The sequence below is a fragment of the Zophobas morio genome, unplaced genomic scaffold (genome assembly GCF_036711695.1).
Source record: "Zophobas morio isolate AGI-343-1 ecotype UQ-CSIRO unplaced genomic scaffold, CSIRO_AGI_Zmor_V1 ptg000008l, whole genome shotgun sequence".
NCBI lineage: Eukaryota > Metazoa > Arthropoda > Insecta > Coleoptera > Tenebrionidae > Zophobas > Zophobas morio.
This window is the reverse complement of record NW_026972113.1, coordinates 7,176,999-7,196,229: the sequence shown is the minus strand read 5'-3', so window position 1 is coordinate 7,196,229 and position 19,231 is coordinate 7,176,999. Positions and strand designations below refer to the sequence as shown.

General features: G+C 32.5%; 5 protein-coding genes across 5 annotated transcripts; all 5 read left to right on the top strand.

The window, feature by feature from the left end:
* Positions 1-480: 480 nt before the first annotated feature.
* On the top strand, positions 481-1,574 carry LOC135125552 (very long chain fatty acid elongase 4-like). The gene is made up of 5 exons (XM_064051214.1): positions 481-552; positions 601-699; positions 759-995; positions 1,041-1,142; positions 1,548-1,574. Exons 1-5 carry the CDS (start codon positions 481-483, stop codon positions 1,572-1,574), a joined length of 537 nt encoding a protein of 178 aa, XP_063907284.1.
* Positions 1,564-2,692, top strand: LOC135125551 (very long chain fatty acid elongase 4-like). The gene is made up of 6 exons (XM_064051213.1): positions 1,564-1,663; positions 1,710-1,900; positions 1,949-2,068; positions 2,113-2,349; positions 2,395-2,538; positions 2,618-2,692. The coding sequence occupies exons 1-6, from the start codon at positions 1,639-1,641 to the stop codon at positions 2,690-2,692; spliced, it is 792 nt and encodes a 263-aa protein (XP_063907283.1). The 5' UTR covers positions 1,564-1,638.
* Positions 2,693-8,166: 5,474 nt separating this feature from the next.
* Positions 8,167-9,132, top strand: LOC135125549 (very long chain fatty acid elongase 4-like). The gene is made up of 5 exons (XM_064051212.1): positions 8,167-8,244; positions 8,296-8,471; positions 8,520-8,639; positions 8,680-8,916; positions 8,962-9,132. The coding sequence occupies exons 1-5, from the start codon at positions 8,238-8,240 to the stop codon at positions 9,130-9,132; spliced, it is 711 nt and encodes a 236-aa protein (XP_063907282.1). The 5' UTR covers positions 8,167-8,237.
* Positions 9,133-9,475: 343 nt separating this feature from the next.
* On the top strand, positions 9,476-10,536 carry LOC135125548 (very long chain fatty acid elongase 4-like). The gene is made up of 6 exons (XM_064051211.1): positions 9,476-9,500; positions 9,547-9,680; positions 9,786-9,905; positions 9,949-10,185; positions 10,231-10,388; positions 10,458-10,536. The coding sequence occupies exons 1-6, from the start codon at positions 9,476-9,478 to the stop codon at positions 10,534-10,536; spliced, it is 753 nt and encodes a 250-aa protein (XP_063907281.1).
* A 228-nt stretch (positions 10,537-10,764) lies between these two features.
* On the top strand, positions 10,765-11,702 carry LOC135125547 (very long chain fatty acid elongase 4-like). Its single transcript, XM_064051210.1, has 5 exons — positions 10,765-10,789; positions 10,835-11,025; positions 11,074-11,205; positions 11,247-11,483; positions 11,532-11,702. Exons 1-5 carry the CDS (start codon positions 10,765-10,767, stop codon positions 11,700-11,702), a joined length of 756 nt encoding a protein of 251 aa, XP_063907280.1.
* Positions 11,703-19,231: the final 7,529 nt, after the last annotated feature.

Sequence of the window (19,231 nt, the reverse complement as noted above, 5' to 3'; positions counted from 1 at the left end):
ACAGAGATAGAGTTGTCTCTGCAGATGCTCGCCTTACCTTTCCTCTTCTTCGTTGCGGAGAAAAAAAATGAGTGTGGGGCAAATAACAATCAAACATGAGTTAATAACATATAAATAACATACATTAAGTCAACTTTTTACGTTTGTTATCGTTTTAACATTATATAACGCTATAAAACGCAACTTACCTTATCTATGCAAAATAGCGAAAATGCATCGTTTTCGACATAAAATTTAGGTCGAACACAATTAACCAGCTTTTTTTTGGTTAAACACTAGAATTTCAGAGCTCATATTTGTGCTACAAAAATCTACGAAATGACAGGTATTTAAGCTTATTTGCTGAATTCATACTTTTCAGACAAAAGGTTTACAGATTTTTTCATTACGCAGTCGATATTTCACCCTTTTGCTTTCGTAGCAGTCTATCTAATTTTCGTCACGAAAATCGGACCGAACTTAATGAAAAATAGGGAACCGATGAAGCTGAACAATGTTATGATTGCCTATAATTTATTCCAGATTTTCATCAACGTCGTTTTGATTATTTTAGTAAGTGTGCGAATTCCCCGATAAAAGTAACTTAAAAACTTGTTTTAGGGTTTACCAAATTTAAAAACTGTTAATCTGCTGTGTAGCATTACTTCCCAAGAGTCTTTTTCCGTTGTAACAACTCACCATGCATATGCATTGCTCAGTGTTCGATTTTTTGGAAACGGTACGTTTTGTTTTAAGCATAGTCGCTATTCCCTGTTTAGATTATTTTCGTTTTACGAAAAAAGGATAATCAAGTTTCTTTACCACACGTGTTTCACCACATTGGAGTATTTTCCATAACCTGGATAGGACTTAAGTATAGTCCTGGAGGTCCAAACTATCTGAGTGCTGTCATAAATTGTGTTGTTCATACGTTAATGTATTTTTATTATTTATTAAGTACGTCGATTGATAAGAAACAGTTGTGGTGGAAAAAATATATGACAGTGCTTCAAGTGGTAAGTTGGACTGTGTTTTGGATTGATTTATTTTGAGAATTTTAGGTTGCCAACTGGTTTATATTTTTGATTAATGTCGTATCTTTACTGAACCCGTCCTGTTCGTATCCTAAGTGGATTTTACTGAGCGATACAACGTATATGTTGGTACTACTATATTTGTTTAGTAATTTTTACAATAAAAATTATGTAAGAGAAAATGCGAAGTTGTCATAAAACATGTGATAAATCGATGTTAACCTTCTCAAATATTTTCATTAAATTTTAATTATACTAGTCCTTTATTTTACCCCTTTAAACTTTACGATACATTTTTACTTTGAAATAATAAATTCAGTTAACAGATTGTAACATTTTCGATATATTACAGACAAGAAGGGAGGTACAGTTGCAGCAGCAGATGTTGGTTCGATCCACAGTTTTTCTCATTTTTCTTGTGGAAAAGCGAAAAGCGCTTTTCTTGAAAATACGTTTAAAATATATGTTGTAAAAGCCGACCTTTCTGATTAAAACTATTGCATTTCTGAGCTAATTTGTGTTTTTGCTTATCAGTATGGGTACAAACACGCCTACGTTTAAGTATAAAACGTTAGTACAACATTGTCAGTGTCTGTGTTAAACATCATTTGGAATTCAAATTGCGATGACCAGCCCAGACATAATGAAAGGTATTTAATAATACTTATTTTCCACTAATAATTATACATCTCTCAGACAAACCGTTCGACGATTTTTTGCTAACGCAGTCAGTCTTTGAACCTTTTGGTCTCGTAGCTCTCTATCTGGTTTTAGTTACGAAAATTGGACCAAACTTCATAAAAAACAGGGAATCAATGCAGCTGAAATCTGTAATGGTTTTGTATAATTTATTTCAGATTTTCAGCAACGTTTTTATAGTTATTTCGGTCAGTATAGTACTTTTCTAGTAAGAATAAACCGAAAAACGTTTTTAGGGGTTCCCAGATTTAAAAACTGTTAGTATATTGTGTATTATTACGTCCCGAGATTCTTTTTCCGTTGTAACATTACACCATAAATACGTGCTGCTCAAATTGTTCGACTTTTTGGAAACGGTACGTTTTAAATATTTTAAGCACGGTTATAATTTTCTTTTTAGGGTATTTTCATTCTGCGCAAAAAGGACAAGCAAGTTTCTTTTCTACACGTGTTTCACCACGTTGGAGTTTTTATAATGTCTTGGATAGGGCTGAAGTATAGTCCTGGAGGTCCAAATTATCTGTGTGCTTTAGTAAATTGTCTTGTTCACGCAATCATGTATTGTTATTATTTACAAAGTATGTGGACGAATCAGAAACATCAGTGGTGGAAAAAATATATCACAGTGCTTCAAGTGGTAAGTTGGACCGCGTTTGAGCCCAGTTTATTTTGAGAGTTTTAGGCTGCCAACTCGTTCATCCTTTTAAATTTTGTTATACATTTGCTGAATCCGTTCTGTTCTTTCCCTAAGTGGATTTTGGTGATGAATTTAGTTTATATGTTGGTGATACTGTATTTATTTGCTGTTTTTTACAAAAAGAGCTATGTAAAGTCAAAAATGTAACTCTCATAAAATAAATATATGTCTGCAGTTTCTTTTGTATCAATTTTGACGTCCTTCAAAGATTCCCAGTAAACACAGTTGTGATGTTGACGTGACAGGTACGTACTCACAAAAGAACAATAAGGACATCGCATGATTATGTCTTAACGATATACCTGGAACGTAAGCTATATAACATCACAATGGAGTACTCATGCTATGTAACCAATACGTAATGTTAACTACATTTACTAGATATCTCATTATTATGTCGCAGCGATATAGCTTGCACATAAGCATTTAAACATCACACTGTGGTACTCCTGTTATGTAACTAACACCTAATGTTAACTGCATTTACTAGATATCTCATTATTGTGTCGCAGCGATATAGTTGGCAGGTAAGCCTTGTAACATCACAATGGAGTACTACGGTTATGTAACCAATAAGTAATGTTAACTGTAGTTACTAGATATCTGATTAATATATATATACATGCTTCGGAATGTTTTATTGTTATTAGTTAATTATGTAAAGTGTTTTTTAGTTCATTTTACAAAATGACATGTTAAATCGAAAATTAACGTTTCTGACAGGGCAACAGCAAAAAACATTTAAAAACATACATATCGAGTATTATATAGCTCTATTTTATATTTATTATTTATGTTTGTGTTGCAAGTAAATAGTATATTCATAAACAAAAGATGCTGAGTCTTAAAAAAAGAAATTTCTTCCCTGTCTTAAATCTTGCACAAGCGAGATGACGCCAATAGTGAGTTGCTCTTAATATTTTTTTTTTTCATATTATATTTCCTGTAATTATATTTATTTATAATTTTATTTTTATACGTCCACATCGACCTGCGCTTTATAAAGCAGAACAATAGACTTAATGCACATAGTTTATGATCAGAATTAACAAATGTCCCATCTAACAGGTAATACCAATTAAGACTAGTAATGAGACATTATTTTTTAACCTCTGCCTATGCGTCACTTCCAAAAGGGAACAATTATACATATACAGGATTTTGAAATGAGCTCGATAAATAAAATGATATATTTCATCATTTTATTAATTCTAATGCAAAATATGGTGATCGGCAACAAAAGCAGCACAAAGAAAAAAATCGAAATTAAAAAACTAATCTATTTCAAGGTCAGCGATATCGTTCTTAAATAAAAATGAATTAAATAATTTCTTCACTTTGATCGTAAGGAAAATAAATAATAATTTGAATACGAAACAATAATTGATCATCGAGTTTTGTGTATTGACTTTCGCAATCAATTTTCAAAAGTTTAGACTTTTCCAATGTAATCTTGGGCTCTAAAATAAACTGGTAATGTATAATGTATAATTATAATTGAGTATTTTCGTGGTTGATCTTTAAATTATTATTTATTCAAAAAATTCACTTAATTTCATATCCAATATGTAGCTAACTGAAAACTGATAATAAAGCAACAGATATGACGAAATAGTGTAGACTTTTTTTAATGTCGGTAACAGAGTGTATGTATAATAACTAGAGAGCGGAAAATATGCAGCAAAATTTTGGGAAATATGATCATATGACATGCATCAAATTTATGCAAATATGCAATAACTTTCTTAATATATGCAGAGATATGCAGTTGCATATGCTCCAAAAATAAAAAAAGCGTAATAACCGAACTAAATTTATTTACAAATTGCAAAAACACCTTACTTTTTATTACAAAAAATACATAAACCACATTGCAAAGTGCTTAATTAGATCTCACTGACAAATAAATGACATTTTTTAAGATAATATTCTTATACTAAAAAATAAATATAGGTAAACAGAACGAATTAAGAAATAGTAGTAATCGACTATTTAATTACTATTTTGGTAACAATTTATTTTTAAATATTTTTCGAAATATTCTAACAAAAATTTTTCCGGTGATTCTAAAGTATGTATTTGTAAACAGAAAAACTGCGTACTGCGTCCACAGATGTAAAAATACTTATCGGATTAGAGCAGGCACAACAAAACACAGTTTCTTCTTGAAGAATAAGTTCAGGAAAAGGTTTAATTCATAAATTAATTTGAGTTATCTACATATTGACACACATCTCTATCGCTTTAAATAAATGCAAACTCACGATGAAAAATAATAGGATAACGTCCCTTCGACCACCATAAAACATACCATTAATACACTTAAGTAACGAACAAAAATATTGAAATGAACGGTATTTCCAAAAGTAATTAGGACCCGAATTTATCTGGAAGGATGGCTTAACACCCAGTGGTTCCTCCAAACTACCATAAAACCCAAACCTTTCCCAGTTATTTGAAGCTCAGGACAATATTTGCAATATGATTCATGAAATTTCGTCTTTCCAGAAAAATGCCGATCGAATTGCATTTTTTTTTTCAAAGTAGCACAAAAATTGATAAAAATGCAAAATATGCACCTGTTACGTGTAACATAATTTTTGATATTATATACAGGTAGATGCCTGTAATACTATAACACTTTTTAGAAACCTACTAAACATGACACATTTCGCTTAACACGTTACATACATAGTGGGTTGCAGAAAAGTCTTATAGTGAAGCACCCTGTATGTTATACATACGCGGTGACTTCCAAATAGATTCGGAAAAAAAAATTCTTTAATTGTCACACGGATTCAAAGTAATTAAATTGCTGCTCCAATCTCAAGAAACAAATACAGAACATCTTGTTAAATGTAAATGATGCGGCAATGATTTATTCAGTTTCCATTGTGACTAAATTTTTTCTTTGTTTTTGCTGTGTGTTGCTTAGATGAAAACAAATGGCACTGAATGAGGTGTGGATCTTGATATGTTTTCCCCTGAATTAGGACTAGATAAAAGAAATTACTTAAAATTTTCTCTACTTCGTGATGTTGTGGTTTTATTTTCCGAACTTATTTCAGAGTTACTCGATATATACACATAAAAATATTTTCTTCTTTTCTTATTTCAGGAACTGCTATTGTCCCAGATAGGTGGTAATGGGAAAAAGAACAATGTGGGGCGTGTATTAAAAAAAAAAAATTCCAGCGAATTTGCTGTAGCTTGTTTGTTCGGTAGGAAAATTCCAAAACGGCTGGGACAAAAACAATGAATATCATGAAAGGTATTTTTTTGCAATAAATATATTTATTACAATTTTTATTTTTGAAGAAATTACAATGAAGACCCATTCCCCAATAGAAAAAGAAGTAGAACAACGCTGCTCAGAGTGGCTACGGCATTCTAGTCAACGCCTGAAGAAAGAAAAAACAACGACGGTTTATAGTTTCTGTGTCTTTTTTTAAGTGTAAATTATATTGGATTATTTTCGAATTAGCAAATCATATATATATATATTTATTTATTTATATTATGAATTAATATTAATTTTGGTATTTTATTACTTATTACATATTATATTTTTTCAAACATTGAATAAAATAAAAATTGACTGTAAGCTCTAAATTTTACTCTCCATATCCATATCCCTAAATGGTAACTAGACTTTTTGAAATGCCTATTCATATCGCATAGACCATGTTAATAAAATATACTGAGTGTCATATGTTTACGATGTTGCGATATATACGTAACGTCTATGTCCATTTAATACGTTATATTGGCGTTTAAAATAAAACGTAACAAATACATCAAAATATAGAGAATCTAGCGACATACTAACACAACGTTATGATGATGTACCAGCGAGCACGTCTCTAGTCTGAAACAATGTGGATGTCACCAGTATGTTACAAGCATGGGTCACTGTTGATTACATTACATTGCACAGATAAAGCAAATGTACGCAGTTTGGGATGTAACAGATAACAAGATCGTAGACAGAGTTAAGTGGCATTAACATCGCTACGACGTAACTGTGTTTACTGGGTAGTTTCTCGGATTCTCTCGGACTCTTTCGCATTCTTCCAGATTATCTCCCATTCTCCTAGAATGTAGCCGGATTCTCTCGTATTTGCATGGATTCTTTCACATTCTTCCGGGGTCTCTCCTCGTCTCGGGCAATTTCGTTTTAATCTCTCATATTATCTCGTATTCTTTTGGGATTCTTCACGTATACTTTCCGAAATTTTCGGATCTCGACTTTTTGCTTAATCTCGCGAATTCTTTCAGATTTTTCCGGATTCTCTCACATTCTCTTGGATTGTTATTGATTCTTCCCGATACTTTCGTATTCTGTAGGAATTTGACAGGATTCTCTTGTATTCTTTTGGATACTCTCTCCGATCTCGATTTTTTTCGGATTATCTTGTATTCTTCCGGCATCTTTGCTTATTCTTTGGACTTTGTTGGATTCTCTCGAATCATCTTTGAATTCGCTAAGCTGCTGAAATATAGTAATTTAGTTTTTAGATTCTCTAGCATTCTCCCGCATTATGCACGATTTCTTTAGAATTTTTCGGTATTCTCTCCAACTTTCTCGATATTTGCCTAATTCTCTTTCGTATTCTTCCGGATTATCTTCGATTCTCTTGGAATTTAGCCGGATTCTCTAGTGTTCACTAGGATTCTTTCAAATTCTTTCGAAATTTGCCCAGATTTTCTTGTATTCTTTCGTATTATTTCGCCATATTTCCAAAACTTTCGGATTTCAAATTTATTCTGTTTATGTCATATTCTTTGGACTTTTTGGTTATTCTTTCGGATTCTGTTGGATTCTCTCGAAGTAGTTCGAATTCTTCAGGATGCTGAAATATGGTACATTCTTTCGGATTGTTGTTTTTCTAGGAAGGGCTTTGATGTCTTAAATATACCTTGCCCTCCTACAACTTTCTTTTGGAATTCTCTTTCTGTATCAATTAGTTCGTCTTGGGTTTTCGTAAACTGAAGTTCAAAAGTGTGAAAGTGTTTAGAAATTCTTATCATCTAGTATTTTGCGCTATTTTTAAAAATTCTGCCTAAAGCGCCGATATTACCATTTTTACCCGTTTTTATCGACTATTTTAGGGCCTATTTTAGCCTAAAATTCGCTTTACAGTGATAATTTATTTAACGTTAATCGTGAAATTTCCACTTTAAAAGCTCCAAGATTAGATAAAACTTGTAAGTAGTAACAATATGTTTTGTTTGTAACCTTGAAGGGCAAACAATTGTTATTACTAGACACACAACAGAGCTTAGTAGGAAAGAATTCACCAGTGTTTATGCTGCTTGGGTCAAATACGATTTCATACATTTTGTAGCGAGCAGCAAATTTTTAACTATGCAATCACCTATTCAACGTTTCTGTTTAGATCATCTTCATCAGGTCCCTTTTATACATGTGTTCGGTTTTTTGATTACTTGGATAAACTGTAAATATTCTCCTGATGATCAAGGTTTTCGCGGCGATTCCACTAATAAAAACACAGATAGAGTTGTGTCTGCAGATGCTCGTCTTACCTATCCTCTTCTTCGTTGTGGAGAAAAAAAATGAGTGTGGGGCAAATAACAATCAAACATGAGTAAACAACATATAAATAACATACATTAAGTCAACTTTTTACGTTTGTTATCGTTTTAACATTATATAAAGCTATAAAAGTCAACTTACCTTATCTATGCAAAATAGCGAAAATGCATCGTTTTCGACATAAAATTTAGGTCGAACACAATTAACCAGCTTTTTTTTGGTTAAACACTAGAATTTCCGAGCTCATATTTGTGCTACAAACCTCCACGAAATGACAGGTATTTAAGCTCACGTGCTGAATTCATACTTTTCAGACAAAAGGTTTACAGATTTTTTCATTACGCAGTCGATCTTTCACCCTTTTGCTTTCGTAGCAGTCTATCTAATTTTCGTCACGAAAATCGGACCGAACTTAATGAAAAATAGGGAACCGATGAAGCTGAACAATGTTATGATTGCCTATAATTTATTGCAGATTTTCATCAACGTCGTTTTGATTATTTTAGTAAGTGTGCGAATTCCCCGATAAAAGTAACTTAAAAACTTGTTTTAGGGTCTCCCAAATTTAAAAACTGTTATTCTGCTGTGTAGCATTACTTCCCAAGACTCTTTTTCCGTTGTAACAACACACCATGCATATGCTTTGCTCAAAGTGTTCGATTTTTTGGAAACGGTACGTTTTGTTTTAAGCATAGTCGCTATTCTCTGTTTAGATTATTTTCGTTTTACGAAAAAAGGACAATCAAGTTTCTTTACTACACGTATTTCACCACGTTGGAGTATTTTCGCTAACCTGGATAGGACTTAAGTATAGTCCTGGAGGGCCAAACTATCTGAGTGCTGTCATAAATTGTGTTGTTCATACGTTAATGTATTTTTATTATTTATTAAGTACGTCGATTGATAAGAAACAGTTGTGGTGGAAAAAATATATGACAGTGCTTCAAGTGGTAAGTTGGACTGTGTTTTGGATTGATTTATTTTGAGAATTTTAGGTTGCCAACTGGTTTATATTTTTGATTAATGTCGTATCTTTACTGAACCCGTCCTGTTCGTATCCTAAGTGGATTTTACTGAGCGATACAACGTATATGTTGGTACTACTATATTTGTTTAGTAATTTTTACAATAAAAATTATCTAGAGGGAAATGCGAAGTTGTCATAAAATATTAAGAAATTATGTTAACCTTCTGAATTATTTTCATTAAATTTTAATTATGTTAGTCCTTTATTTTAACTCTTTAAACATAGAAGGGAGGTACAGTTGCAGCAGCAGATGCTGGTTCGATCCACACTTTTTCTCATTTTTGTTGTGGAAAAGCGAAAAACGTTTTTCTTGAATATCACCGTGTGTTGTAAAACACGACCTTTCTGATTAAACTTATTGAATTTCTGAGCTAACTTGTGTTTTTGCTTATCACTATGGGTACAAACACGCCTACGCTTAAGTATAAAACGTTAGTACAACATCGTCATCGTGTTAAACATTATTTGCAATTTGAATTGCGATGACCAGCCCAGATATAATGAAAGGTATTTAATAATACTTATTTTCTACTAATAATTATACACCTCTCAGACAAACCGTTCGACGATTTTTTGCTAACGCAGTCAGTCTTTGAACCTTTTGGTCTCATAGTTCTCTATCTGGTTCTCGTTACGAAAATTGGACCAAACTTCATGAAAAACAGGGAACCAATGCAACTGAAACCTGTAATGGTTTTGTATAATTTATTTCAGATTTTCAGCAACGTTTTTATAGTTATTTTAGTCAGTATAGTAATTTTGTAGTAAGAATAAACCGAAAAATGTTTTTAGGGTTTCCCAGATTTAAAATCTGTTAGTATATTGTGTACTATTACCTCCCGAGACTCTTTTTCCATTGTAACATTACACCACAAATACGTGTTGCTCAAATTGTTCGACTTTTTGGAAACGGTACGTTTTCAATATTTTAAGCACGGTCCTAATTTCTTTTTAGGGTATTTTTATTTTGCGCAAAAAGGACAAGCAAGTTTCTTTTTTACACGTGTTTCACCACATTGGGGTTTTTTTAATGTCTTGGATAGGTCTCAAGTATAGTCCTGGAGGTCCAAATTATCTGTCTGCTTGTATAAATTGTCTTGTTCACGCAATCATGTATTGTTATTATTTACAAAGTATGTGGACGAATCAGAAACATCAGTGGTGGAAAAAATACATCACGGTGCTTCAAGTGGTAAGTTGGACCGGGTTTTAGCCCTGTTTATTTTGAGAGTTTTAGGGTGGCAACTCGTTCATCCTTTTAAACTATGTTATACATTTGCTGAATCCGTTTTGTTCTTTCCCTAAGTGGATTTTGGTGATTAATTTAGTTTATATGTTGGTGATACTGTATTTATTTGGTGTTTTTTACAAGAAGAGCTATGTAAAGTCAGAAATGTAAGTCTCATAAAATAAATATATGTCTGCAGTTTCTTTTTTTCATTTTGTGTTGTGGGACCGAGATAGAGTCTTCGCTGCAGATGCTAGTCTCATCCCCACTTTTTCCTCATTTTCGTTGTGGAGAACAGGGACAAATACCAACTAATGTGTGTTGTTTGTTGTTTACCTTCTTTATTTGTTTTCTTCTTAAACATTATCCACAAGGTGTATTGTAAAAGGCGACTTATCTCTTTAAAATTATAGTGTTTTTTTATGAGTATAGTACGCAAGGCAAATTTATGTTTTAGCTTATCACCTCTGCGTTTCTATATAAAAGGTTAGCACACCCATACCATCCACATGGTGTTTAAACATTTTGAATTCCACGCTTACCATGACAACTCTCGGCGAAATGAAAGGTATTCAAGCATACTTATTTTTCACGACTTATACCCACTTTTCAGACAAAACCGTCGACGATTTTTTTCTAACACACTCACTCTTCCAACCTTTCGGTCTCGTGGCTCTCTATCTCGTTTTCGTTACGAAACTTGGACCAACTTTGATGAAAAACAGGGAACCAATGAAACTCAACCATGTTATTTTTGTCTACAATTTGATTCAGATTTTTAGCAACGGTTACCTTGCTGTGATGGTTAGTTCTGCAACTACGCAGTGACAATAACCGAGAAACTTCTTTCAGTTTTGGTTGAACTTAAAAAATGTCAGTTTACTGTGTACCAATTCCGACTCACCAACTTCTGTGGAATCTATGTCCCTTCTAACAGTGCAGCACAGATATGTGTTGCTCAAACTGGTGGATTTAGTGGAAACGGTACGTTTTATTTTAACCACAGTTGCAAATTTTCCTTTCAGATTGTTTTCGTTTTGCGCAAAAAGAACAATCAAGTTTCGTTTCTGCACGTGTTTCACCACGGGGGATTAGTTTTGGTGTCTTGGATAAGTTTGAATTATGCTCCCGGAGGTCCACATGTTTTGAGTGGTTATATAAATTGTTGTGTACATGTAGTCATGTATCTTTATTATTTGCTGAGTACGTGGATGGAGCGAAAACAGCTGTGGTGGAAAAAATATATCACAATACTACAAGTGGTAGGTTTTGCAAAATTTTGGGAGCATATAATATACTAATAATTCTAGGGTGGCAACTGTATGCTACTTGTGAATTATGTCGTACATCTGCTGAATCCGTACTGTTCTTTCCCTAAATGGAATTCACTGATGCTTGTATTGTATATTTTGGTGGTACTATATTTGTTTGCTAAATTTTACAAAGAAAGTTATGTAAAGAAACAAGTGAAGCTGCAGTAAAATATATATGTATACTGTCTGAAACCGCTTTTAATTTAAACAAAAATGGATGTTTGGAATATATTTTTAAAGGCAAGGGTAAAGCACTTAGAGTCTTGAACGAATTTATCAAACATTAAACAACATAATTATTTACGTAACGAATAAGCCGTTCGTGGAATAATTATTGCGTAATGATAAGAAGGCTTGTTTTTATGTGGCGATAATGCTGAGTGCTTTTAGTTAAATTAGAATTTCAAGTCACTTGAGTTACTACTCAAGTGACTTGAAATTCTAAGTAACCATAAACCCGGAACCCGGAAGTAACCAATCATTTTTGGAACATTTTCGTATTTTCGTAAAGAAATCTGAAGTTTGACTTGTTTCAACAACAAAGTTTCTTTTCAACAAGGCGACAAAAAGCTTTTAAATGTAGAGCACGCTACAACATGATAATTGTTTATTTATACTTTGTGAACAAGTGTGAGTAAACAATTTCATAAACAACTTAAGCTGTCATATTCACAACGTTCTCTGTTTTTTTAGCGATAATTTTATCTTTGGGATGGAATAATGCTTTTGAAGGATTTTAAATAAACAACCAAATGCACTACATTTTGTTGACTCATTCCCACTATTAGTGTGATTACGTCACCTCCTCAAATTTGTAGATAGTAAATGTGTTTTCAATTTCATAAAGTAACATAGTCCTGCACTCAATTTAAGGTTATCGTAAGGATGGTAAATCGTTAATCAAATTTTTTTTTCGTTTATGCCCTCCTTAAAAAATATTTACGTCATTTTACAATTTTGCAAAATAAATGTGTGATTCATGAATCCTAGACGTCCAGATTTTTGGGCCAAAAATCAAAATTATGTATCATTTTAAAATTTAACTTCGAAATTGCAAAATCTAAACGCTTTATTATATGAAGAAATTTTCGATTTTCTCTTTTTCGAACATTTGATTAGTCAATTTTTCGATTTTTGGAACTTGCGATTTTCCGATTTTCAGTTTTTCGTTTTTCGAATTTTCGAATTTTTCGCTTTCGATAATTCGTTTCCCTCTTTCGATTCTTTTGATTTTCAAATTTTTGTTTTTTCAAGTTTTCGATTTTCGTTTTTTAAATATCTGTCAATTCTACTTTTTTACTTTTCGGTTTTTCAATTCCTCGATTTTTTGAGAAAGAAAAAACTTTGCTTCTTATTTAAGAAAAATTGATTAGATCAGTTATTTCTAAGGCAAAATTAAATGTTTTTAATTATGATTTTTTGAATTTTCGATTTTTGAAATCCCGATTTTTCAATTTTTTGGTTTTTCGATTTTTCGATTTTCGATTTGTTCGTTTTTTGAAATTCGAAGCGTCAATTTTGCTTTTCGATTTTTCAATTTCTCAAATTTTCAAATTTTTCGACTTCCGTTCAAATTTTCGTTTTTTCAAGTATGTTTTCATTCTTTGAATTTACGATTTTTCGATTTTCGATTTTTTTTAGATATTTTGAATTTTCTATTTTTCCATTTTTCGAATTTTCAATTTTTGATGTTTGAACTTTGAACTTTTTTAATTCCGTTTTCTCGATTTTTCATTTTTTCTTGCTTCGACTTCGATTTTCCGATTTTTCAATTTTCGTTAATTCGTTTTTTCTTTCTTCCAATTCTTGGATTTTTCGATTTTTCCAAATCTCGATTTTCAAAAATTTTGGTTTTTCGGGTTTTCGATTTTCATTTTTTTAAATGTGTCGTTTTTCGACTTTTCCATATTCTATTTGTACATTTTTAGAAATTTTAATTTACAACTTTTTACTTTTCGGTTTTTCAATTTCCGATTTTTAGAATTTTCTTTTTTCCAATTTTCGATTTTTTAAGTATTTCATTCATCGAGTGTTCTATTTTTCAGATTTTTAGTTTACGAAATTTCTGATTTTAGGTATTTTCATTTTTCGAATTTTCAGTTTTTGATATTCGAATTTTCCATTTTTTAACTTCGTTTTCCCGATTTTTTAATTTTTCCATATTTCCACTTCGACTCTTCGATTTTTCGATGTTTGATTTGTTCAATTTTCGAAACTCGAATTTTAAAATTTACTTTTCGGTTTTTCAATTTTTCTACTTTTCAATTTCTCAAATATTCAATTTTTCGATTTCCGATTTTTTGAATTTTAGTTTTCCCAATTTTCGATTTTTCAAGTATTTCATTCATCAAATTTTTAATTTACGACATTTCGGATTTTAGATTTTTCCATTTTTCGAATTTTCGATTTTTGATATTTGAATTTTGAATTTTTTTAATTTAGTTTTCTCGATTTTTTAATTTTTCCATTTTTCGACTTCGATTTTTTTATTTTTCAACTTCCGATAATTTGTTTTTCTTTCTTTCGATTCTTGCATTTTTCAATTTTTTCGATATTTGATTTGTTAAGTTTTCGAAATTTGAATTTTGAATTTTACTTTTCACTTTTTCAATTTTTCTGCTTTTCAATTACTGAATTTTTCAATTTTTCGATTTCCGATTTTTGATTCGATTTCCGATTTTTGAATTTTCGTTTTTCCAATTTTCGATTTTTTAAGTATTTTATTCATCGAATTTTCGATTTTTCGACTTGCGAATTTTCTATTTTTCAAATTTTTATTTTATGAAATTTCTGATTTTCAATTTTTACATTTATCGAATTCTCGATTTTTGACACTTGAATTTTATTTATTTTTTTAATTTGGTTGTCTTAATTTTTCAATTTTTACATTTTTCAACCTCTCAGTTTTTCGACTTTCAACTTTCGATATTTCGTTTTTCCGTCCTTTCGATTCTTGAATTATTCGATTTTTCAAAATTTCAATTTTCAAGTTTTTGAATTTTTGGGTTTTCGATTTCCGTTGTTTTAAATATGTCGATTTGGGATTTTTCGATATTCGAATTTTCAACTTTTTTACTTTTCGGGGTTTCAATTTACCGATTTTTCAATTTTTCGACTCTCCGCTCTTTCGAATATTTCTTTCAGCGAATTTTCTATTTTTCCACTTTCGATTTTTCGTATTTTGAATTTACGATTTTTCAAATTTTCAATTTACGAAATTTCGGATTTTCATTTTCAATTTTTCCACTATTCGATTTTTCGATTTTCAACAATTAGTGTTTTCTTTTCTCCGATTCTTGTATATTTCAGATTTTCAATTTACGAAATTTCAGATTTTCAATTTTTCAATTTTTCGACCTTCCGATTTTCGTGGATTTTTCGAAATCTCGATTTTCACATTTTTGTTTTTTTGGGTTTTCGGTTTTCGTTTTTTAGAACTTCGAATATTCGGTTTTCCAATTTTTGAATTCTCGACTATTCGATATTAAAATTTTCAATCTATTTCTTTCCCGATTTTTCAGTTTTTCAGTTCTTGGATTTTTCAAATTCTCGATTTTTAAATTTTTGGAGTTTTCGAATATTCAATTTTTCCATTCTTCAGTTTTTATTCTTTTTTTTTGCTTTTCAATTTACCGATATTCGAATTTTCAATTTTTACTTCCTGAGTGAATAGTAATCGAGTCCATCTGACGAATGGCCACTTTTATGTTTTCTCAACGTTTTTTATTAAACACGTAATCTCCGAAACTACTGGACCGATTGTTGTCAAATATAGACGGTAAAATGCTACCCAAAATTTGGTTGATAATCCAACCAACAATTTGATGCAGTCATTTCAATGAATTCTATTTTAAAATAATTTAAACGTTGTGCAGTATTACACGAACACAGGTGGTCGCACGTTCGATGCCAAATTTGGCAGTTATTCAAATCAAACAAATTTCCACGTGACATTCTTCCGATGTATAAATAAACACTTGAAGTTAAAGCTTGTTATTATTGCTGAGAGGGTATTTTTTGCGTTCTGTCGGAATAACCTCCACCGAGCTGCAAATTCCAACAGATCCGCGTTTAGCGAAAACTTAAAAATATCGCCCCTCACGCATCCGATTCCAGAAGATGAATCCCCATACATGGGCGCCCTAAAAGCCCTACTTGTTACAGTAATAAATTGGTAGGCCGCAGTAAACAGGTCGATAAGGCCCTATATCTCATTTAACCTTTTCCATAATTAAATTGCGAAAATGCGAATCAACCCTTCTCGTCATGTTGTGATTAATGTCAAAATTACAAAAGCGCTTCGCGTTGACTTGCCCTCTTATTTTTGGAAACGTTGTTGTTTCCCTCATAAATCATCCCTTAAGTATTTATTGCTTCAATCTAATAAATAACTGTTGTGAATTCCCAATAATCGTTGCATTCCTGGATGGTCGAGTGCATGACTTATCGAACTAATTACGATGAGGGATGAGGGTGATATTTTGCTGTTTGTGTAATAAATTTCGCTTGCTTCATTTAGTGCATTTTCTTTGCGATTTATTCCGTTCGACTGACGTATGCCGCTGAAGCTGTGATAGTGTGATTATGCACCGGTGAGGGTTAATGGGGCGGAAAATGCCGTATTTGAGGGGTGTACACTACAATTTACACTTCGCGAATTTTTAACCCCCCCGAAGTTCATTAAATCTTCAATTTTACTACCCCTCGATAAAAACAAAACACTGCATCTGTCAGAACTCCAACAATAAAACCTACATAAACGGATCCGGTGAATAACGCGTCGTTTTTAAAGCTGCACACAGGGAATAGTTTTTCGAACAAGTTTCAATTATAACACGAAACAGCGGAAATTGCGTTCCAGTCACAAATCGGAAAGCTTTAAACGTGTATTAACACAACAGTGGCGATATTTCGCTAAATGCCTTTCATCGACTGCAACCGAACTAAATTACCTGACTTAAACGAAGACATTTTGTGGAAATAGCAAGCTCGTGCACGTCCACTGCCAGGAAACAAAAGAAAAAATCCTGCAAGCTCGTCAAACGACAAAGAAAGACGTCGCAGATATAAGTTTTAATGAGTAAAAGTTTCGCAACGTCAAATCAAAACAGGGATTTCTGGCGGCGTGACATGTTATGGTTAATTAAGGAGTCGGGGCTTAACAATAAGTAAAGCCGATGACATTAATTAGTGCGGAAAACTGGCGTTAAATCCGAGCCAACGTGCAAAAGCGGAACTGCATATGATTTCCGGTCGGGTCGTGCATGCTGCGGCTGATCCTCGCGGCGGTTAGTCGAACTATCGCTGGATTACACAAAGGATGAATTAGTACAATAGAAACTAACCCTTATTTAATGTATCGAATCTGGCTGGAAATAAAGGAGCGGTGTCAGAATGTGGCTACGATTTGTAATTACCCGGTCTTCGGTCTTCTAAAATAATTAAATCTATATAAATAAAAATGAATTATAAATAATAAATTAAATGTAATATGTTTTTGTTTCCTTAAGAATACAAAGTTAGCAAAGTTAGTTGAGTTACAAATGTCAAACGAGCGATTTTCAAGATTTTTGTGAAACTTTGCTGGTTTTGACGACATGGAGAATTCAGTCTCGGAACCAAAGAATGCACTGTTGCAAAAAGAATACCCAAGCAAGCACACCGATGGAACTTGGAACGAAATCTATTGGTCGCTGCGCTCACACGCCCAAGGGAGAACGCAGCCGCATAGATAAAGGGCCGACTGACCTCATCCTTTTAGGATGATGAACCTCATCCGTTTAGGATGATGACCCAGCGTCTAAGGGCCAACAGAACCCCCCAGGCCAGAGCGTCTGACGACATGGAGAATTCAGTCTCGGAACCAAAGAATGCACTGTTGCAAAATTAAAACCCAAGCAAGTGCACCGTGAAAACAAAGCATTTGCACCACTGGAGCTAAATTGGCAAGACCCAAGTTAAGTTAGTAACACATACAATATACGGTACAAAATGCTTCAATTACAAAAGTTACAATATACAAATTTCTCCACGTTTGCCACCAAAGAGCGATGACTGTGCTCGCTCGTTGCTGTTGCCCAGCAAGAACCAAACAATACGAGGAGGTCTGGAGTGCGTCTTGCCATTAAAAGAGAGGACTAGGGTTTGATAGCATGGGCGAAGGACACCGTATTTTGTAAATTTGGACGGTGTACTTTAAAAATGATGCATACGGTATTTTGTGAATTATGAACGCTGTACATGTTATTAACAACATATTTCAAAAAAAATCGGGCATTTTTGAAAAAATATCCACTTTCCTTTGTGTTCACAGCACTTAACACAAAACATTTTCGCTAATATATTTATTGACAATATATTAGAAATTCGCGAAAACGTGCTACTTTTAACTCAAAACGGAGCTCCAGTGTTGTTGCTACCAGACCGGAATCAAAACTAAACACAGAGGACGGAAAAATGGACCTTTTATCGGGTAGCTCACGTGACATTGACGTCATCCTACGTCACGATGAAATTGCAAAAATTATTTTTCATATTTTAGCTCAGAAATTGTACATTTTCGGGATTAATTTAACAATGTTTAAACAAACTAATTTGTTTTTGCTAACCTCGTGTTCTAAGGAAAATGGTTTACGGTTTAATTATCATATATTAATAGTTATCATATTTAAATATTGTGAATTTTCTTAATAGTGTCTAAATTCTATTTAATTATATCGCGAAAATGTATAGCTTTGACCCACCAACTTCAATCGTTTTGAAAATTTTTCCAAAATTTAAACATTGTCGAATAGACGAATCACGGAATCCGATAAATTAAAACTCAAATCGTACTTACCATGATTTTCGGCCTTTTCGGAAAAATATCCACCATCCTTCGTGTTCACAGCACTTAACACAAAACATTTTCGCTAATATTTATTAACAATAAATTAGAAATTCGCGAACACGTGCTACTTTTAACTCAAAACGGAGCTCCAGTGTTGTTACTACCAGACCGGAATTAAAACTAAACACAGAGGACGGAAAAATGGACCTTTTATCGGATAGCTCACGTGACATTGACGTCATCGTACGTCACGATGAGACTGCAAAAATTATTTTTCATATTTTAGCTCAGAAATTGTACATTTTCGGGATTAATTTAACAATGTTGAAACAAACTAATTTGTTTTTGCTAACCTCGTGTTCTAAGGAAAATAGTTTTCGGTTTAATTATCATATATTAATAGTTATCATATTTGAACATCATGAATTGTATTAATTATGTTTCAATTTTATTTAATTATATCGCAAAAATGTATAGCTTTGACCCACCAACTTCAATCGTTTCGAAAATGTTTCCAAAATTTAAACGTTGTCGAATAAACGAATCACGGAATCCGATAAATTAAAACTGAAGTCGTACTTACCCTGTTTTCGGTCTTTTTCCGAAAAATATCCATTTTCGTTCGTGTTCACAGCACTAACAAAACATATTTTCCATAATATTTATTAATAATAAACTAGAAATTCGCTAAAACGTCCCACTTTTACGGCAAAATGAAGCGACGATCTTGCCGCCATCAAACAGAAATTAATACTGAACACAAAGGACCGAAAAACGTGACCTTTATACAGGTAGCTCACGTGACATTGACGTCATCGTACGTCACGATGAGAATGCAAAAATTATCTTTCATATTTTGGCCGGAAAA

Excerpts from the sequence above, each read along its gene's own strand:
- LOC135125552 (XM_064051214.1), top strand. The coding sequence starts at position 481 with ATGAAGCTGAACAATGTTATGATTGCCTATAATTTATTCCAGATTTTC. Across the intron at positions 553-600 it reads ACGTCGTTTTGATTATTTTA|GGTTTACCAAATTTAAAAAC; the intron begins GTAAGTGTGCGA and ends AACTTGTTTTAG. Across the intron at positions 700-758 it reads ATGCATATGCATTGCTCAGT|ATTATTTTCGTTTTACGAAA; the intron begins GTTCGATTTTTT and ends TTCCCTGTTTAG.
- LOC135125551 (XM_064051213.1), top strand. The coding sequence starts at position 1,639 with ATGACCAGCCCAGACATAATGAAAG. Across the intron at positions 1,664-1,709 it reads CAGCCCAGACATAATGAAAG|ACAAACCGTTCGACGATTTT; the intron begins GTATTTAATAAT and ends TACATCTCTCAG. Across the intron at positions 1,901-1,948 it reads ACGTTTTTATAGTTATTTCG|GGGTTCCCAGATTTAAAAAC; the intron begins GTCAGTATAGTA and ends AAACGTTTTTAG.
- LOC135125549 (XM_064051212.1), top strand. Across the intron at positions 8,472-8,519 it reads ACGTCGTTTTGATTATTTTA|GGTCTCCCAAATTTAAAAAC; the intron begins GTAAGTGTGCGA and ends AACTTGTTTTAG. Across the intron at positions 8,640-8,679 it reads TGTTCGATTTTTTGGAAACG|ATTATTTTCGTTTTACGAAA; the intron begins GTACGTTTTGTT and ends TTCTCTGTTTAG.
- LOC135125548 (XM_064051211.1), top strand. The coding sequence starts at position 9,476 with ATGACCAGCCCAGATATAATGAAAG. Across the intron at positions 9,501-9,546 it reads CAGCCCAGATATAATGAAAG|ACAAACCGTTCGACGATTTT; the intron begins GTATTTAATAAT and ends TACACCTCTCAG. Across the intron at positions 10,186-10,230 it reads ACATCACGGTGCTTCAAGTG|GGTGGCAACTCGTTCATCCT; the intron begins GTAAGTTGGACC and ends TGAGAGTTTTAG.
- LOC135125547 (XM_064051210.1), top strand. The coding sequence starts at position 10,765 with ATGACAACTCTCGGCGAAATGAAAG. Across the intron at positions 11,026-11,073 it reads ACGGTTACCTTGCTGTGATG|TTTTGGTTGAACTTAAAAAA; the intron begins GTTAGTTCTGCA and ends AACTTCTTTCAG. Across the intron at positions 11,206-11,246 it reads TGGTGGATTTAGTGGAAACG|ATTGTTTTCGTTTTGCGCAA; the intron begins GTACGTTTTATT and ends TTTTCCTTTCAG.